Source organism: Moschus berezovskii, chromosome 12, assembly GCF_049115385.1.
Source record: "Moschus berezovskii isolate FMDL1 chromosome 12, NW_MosBer_1.0, whole genome shotgun sequence".
Lineage (NCBI taxonomy): Eukaryota > Metazoa > Chordata > Mammalia > Artiodactyla > Moschidae > Moschus > Moschus berezovskii.
Genome location: NC_142471.1, coordinates 88,773,547 through 88,777,797, shown reverse-complemented (window position 1 = coordinate 88,777,797; position 4,251 = coordinate 88,773,547). Strand labels below are relative to the sequence as shown.

General features: G+C 59.4%; 1 protein-coding gene across 1 annotated transcript; it reads right to left on the bottom strand.

Moving 5' to 3' along the window:
* Positions 1–247: 247 nt before the first annotated feature.
* HMX2 (H6 family homeobox 2) lies at positions 248–2,519 on the bottom strand. The gene is made up of 2 exons (XM_055424271.2): positions 2,252–2,519; positions 248–1,312 (listed from the first exon to the last, which is right to left on the bottom strand). The coding sequence occupies exons 1-2, from the start codon at positions 2,517–2,519 to the stop codon at positions 756–758; spliced, it is 825 nt and encodes a 274-aa protein (XP_055280246.1). The 3' UTR covers positions 248–755.
* Between the last annotated feature and the right edge of the window lie 1,732 nt (positions 2,520–4,251).

Sequence of the window (4,251 nt, the reverse complement as noted above, 5' to 3'; positions counted from 1 at the left end):
GTGCGCCTCCAGCCCACGTGCCATCTCGGCGGCTCCCGACCTTTAACCTCTGACCTCCGCCCCACCTACCACTTGGGGCAAGCCAGACCTCCTCTGACGCACGCCTGCAACCCGCTCCGTGGAAAAGCGACAGAAACCTGCGCAATAGCACGCCGGCCAATCAATTGCACCAAAGTTAGCAACGATGCTTAAAATGTTTTATTTTTTCTTTTTAAAAATATTTACAGATCTGAAATCTATCCCCCTTTTCGCCCCTATCCATCCTCGGGACAAGGAAAATGAAAAGAGGCGTTGAGATCATTGTTCAAAGCCCCCAAGGACTGATTGGCCGGCCGTGTGTGCGTGTACATATATACAGGTATATTTACAGGGAGAGGAATGTATCTGGTTTGGTGTTTTTTTTTCTGATTATTTTTTGTCCTACCGGCCAGTGTCGATCTAACCGAAACTCCCTGTCCGACCACCACCCTAGAACGTCCCCTCCAAAATGGTTTTCAAAACGTATTGGTTTGTTTGGGGGTGGGGGGCTGGTAGAAAGCAAATGATCTGGCTGGAGGGATGCCGATAAATACCAGAAACAAACCAAAGTAGGGCAGAAGCCATAAATAAGAGATAATGAATACACATGGTGTATTTCGTAATATTTCTGGAAACGCGCTGCCTGCTCCGGAGTGGGGGGGCGAGGGCCGCCAGCTGGCGGGGAGCTGGCGGGGAGCGGGCGGGAGGGCGCGCGGCGCGGGACCGGCGGGCCGCTATCAGTAGTCGAGCTTGTTGTAGAGGTTGTAGAGAGGTAAGGCCGAGAGGTTGCTGCCCGGGTAGTAGAGCGGCGCGGGGAAGGCGAGTGAGCGCGGCACTGGCACACGCAGCAGCGAGCTGTCCCGGAACACCAGCGGCATGCCCACCAGAGTCTGCGCCGACGCGTGCGCCATGTTGGCCGCCTCCAGCTCGGCGGAGAGCTGCCGCTTCCACTTGTTGCGGCGGTTCTGGAACCAAGTCTTGACCTGGGTCTCGGTGAGCTGCAGGCTGGAGGCGAGGCAGGCGCGCTCCGAACTGCTCAGGTAGCGCTTCATGTCGAAGGTGGACTCGAGCTGGTACACCTGGCTGCGCGAGAAGACCGTGCGCGTCTTTTTCTTGGCCGCGCCCGCCTGCCGCTCGGCGCCGCCGCTGTCCCGCGGCCGCTCGGGCCCCGGCGACGGCGAGCCCGCGGGCAAGAGCCTGTCTTTCTCTTCCTTAAAGTCCGGGTGCGAAGAAGAAATGAAAGGCTTGCGCTCCGAGCTCGCCGGCCCCGCGCCTCCGCTGCCTTTGGGGGTACCTGGGGAGTGAGAACAGATAAAAGAGCCATGGAGTTGGGGAGCCTCAGGGACCCCCAGCTCCTGCCAGGACCAGGGGCTTGGCTGGCGCCTGCAGCCCTGGTTCCCATCTTCCTGGATCTCAGCCCCTACTATTCTTGCCGTCTCGCTGAAACCCAGAAAGCGGCACCCGGCTTTTGGAAAGCAACAGGATAGGGACCCAACTACTTGGAGCCTGGGGTCTCTGTGCCCCCAGCTTTCTGAAAGGACGTGTGGCAACAGGGGTAGGAGGTCTGGAGGGGGAACATTAGCATCTTTTTAAAAGATGATTTTGCCTTGTAGTAACTGAGCTGAGCTGGAAGAGTTCCCTGAGCTTTATAGGGTGGCATCGTTTCACAGGCCGTCTGTTCGGAAATCACGCTAAGGACTGACACGGGGCTCCCCTTGGTCAGATGTTGTAAAGAGGAACCATCTCTGAAAGGCACCATTGTCAATCATCTTGGAGTGCTAATCATTCTGAGGAGGGGAGAGAGGCAGAGGTCGAGAGAGGGGAAGAGAAAAAAGGACGCAGAAGGAGATTGGGGTGGAGACGGATGGAAGGACCGCTCAGATCTGACTTCCAGACCTCGTGTGCAGAAAGTATCCGATGTGCAAAGGGGATATTGCGGGCAGAGCCTTGAGAGCGGCCGGCCCTGTGCCAAACCCACAAACACACTTTCAACCCAACCTTCCCCCAAACCGCGCCGCGCGGCATCTGTGTTCTCGGTTTCATACCGAGCGCCCGCGGGGCGGAGGAGTCAGCGCGGAGCACGCCTCTCACCCCCCCCCCACTCCACCCTCGGCCCCGGACCCCGCGCGGCCGCGCCTCTGGCCGGGGGCGGGGGGCCAGACGCGAGAGCCCCGGCACAGTTTCCCTCCCCTAGAGCTTGCTCCAGGCCGACCCGGCGGCGTGCGATCCTTACCCAGGCAAGGAAAGGGGATGGGGGGGTGGTGCTTGGAGCCGGGCTCCTTGGGGCCGTGCGGGTCTGGGCAGAAGCAAGCGGGTGCCTTCCAGCCGTCGTCCGGCTCCTCCTCCTCCGAGGACACGGACAGGCTGCGCTTCCTGGCCGGCCAGCTGGTCGGCTCCCTCGGCGCCTCCGAGGGGCCCCCGCCCAGGATGGACTGAATGGTGAAGCTGGAGACGCCGCCGGCCGCCGGACACCCCTTGCCCGCATCTTCCTTGCTGCCCATCCTGGGTTCATAAGAAATCGGAGGAAACCAAGAACTCCCTTTAGAGATGATCTGGGTGGAAGGTGGTGCAGGCAGGAAGGCAGGCAGGCGGGAGGGGGGAGGGGCGGGGAGGGGAGTTAGGGGGAGGGGGCGTCGAAGCTGGCGAGGCGTCCCCTCCGCGCGGGAGAAACGCGGGCACCCGACAGCTGCGCTGGGGTCCCTGCCCACCCGGCTTCAGGTGCGCCCGCCCAGCCCCGGCGCGAATGCCCCTTCCTTGCCCGCCAGCTCGCCGGGTCCCCGGCGGCGCGGAGGTGGCGCGGCCTTATTTGCATAGAGGTTACTCGGACGCGGCCAATCGCAGCGCCGCCGAGCGGCCCCGGAAAATTTCAAAAAGCACAGGCCCGGCTCTCACAGTCCCTGTCCCGAGCTCGGAAAGAGCCCAGCGGGCGTCTGCTGTGTCCAACCAGCCTGGACCGAAAGCAGGATGGATGACAACTAGGTTCTTAGCCTCTGTGGCATCTCTGATGGCTCAGACCCCTACGCTCTCGAGAGACAGGGGCAGCTCGGCGCTCAGAACTGGAGTGGCCCCACAGCTCCTTTAGGCGACAGGTCCTCACACCCTCAAAGGGCTTACAGACTGCGCCTGACCCTCCCCAACCTCTCATCCCTTCTCTCCTGGGCAGGCAGGTCTGGCATGCCTCTGCGCCCTGCGGGGGAGGTTGGGGGTCTTGGGATTTAGGAGCCTGCGCATGGGAACTGATGCTCTTCCTAGTAGCTTAACTAGGAGGCCTGGGATCAGACAACTTTGGCCCTTCCTCCCCACAGACCCCAACCTTGTCACAGGCCCAGCAGGACTGCATGATCGTTGTGGGGGTGGGGCAGGCCCTAGATCTTGTTTCAGGAGATCCAGGTTCAAGTCCCAGCACCACCATTTACACGCTAGGTGAACTTGGACAAGTCAAGTCCCAATCAGAGCCTCACTGTCCTCATAGGTGATGCACCCATTAATATCCCCTTCCCTTCACCTGTTTTGAGGATGGCCTAGGTAGGAATGAAAGCTACCCTGTAAACCTCTGTAAACAGCCCAAAGCTCGGCCTTGTCTTCCCTGACTCTCGTTTTTACATAAATATTGGAGGTCAGGGAATTGCTGTAAAAATAGAAGCGATTTGCTCCAGGAAAGGGGAGAAGGAGGTGAGGACCATGGTTTTAGGATTAGGCAAAGGGTATTCAAATGGGAAGGTGACCTCGAACAGGATTCTTAAACTTTCTGAGCCTTGGTTTTCTCATTTTTTAAACTGGGGGAAAGCAACGATTGCCTCGAAGAAGCTAAATGAGGTCAAAGTGCCTAATTCTGAGCACAGCTTGCGGTAGGCGCTCGGTTAACCATAGTTCCCTAAGGTGTTTGCATGGCCCCCTCAAAGCCCTGACTCCTGCTCTTTTAATTCCCAGATCAACTGGTACCAGATGCGGAACCCACGCGACGCAGGCAAAACGTTTCGGGGGCATAGTTGTCTACATAAGTCTGGAGGAACCCAAGGTGAAGCAAGACTCCCAGGCGCTCAGACGACCTCAGCCCCGGGTCTGCAGCCTCCGGTACGGCTCGGCCAAATGATCCCAGGAGCCCTGACCCTATGGTGCCCCACCCCAATGCAGCCAAAGGAGAGAGGAGACTCTGAATCAGTCCCCACAAATGTCCAGACGCTGCCCCCATGACAGTGCAGTTCCCTCCTCGCCCGCGCCGCGCCCGGGTTA

Bases quoted from the DNA above. Each gene is read 5' to 3' on its own strand.
- HMX2 (XM_055424271.2), bottom strand. From the start codon at position 2,519: ATGGGCAGCAAGGAAGATGCGGGCAAGGGGTGTCCGGCGGCCGGCGGC. The intron at 1,313-2,251 runs GTAAGGATCGCA...CTCACTCCCCAG, and splicing joins CATCCCCTTTCCTTGCCTGG to GTACCCCCAAAGGCAGCGGA.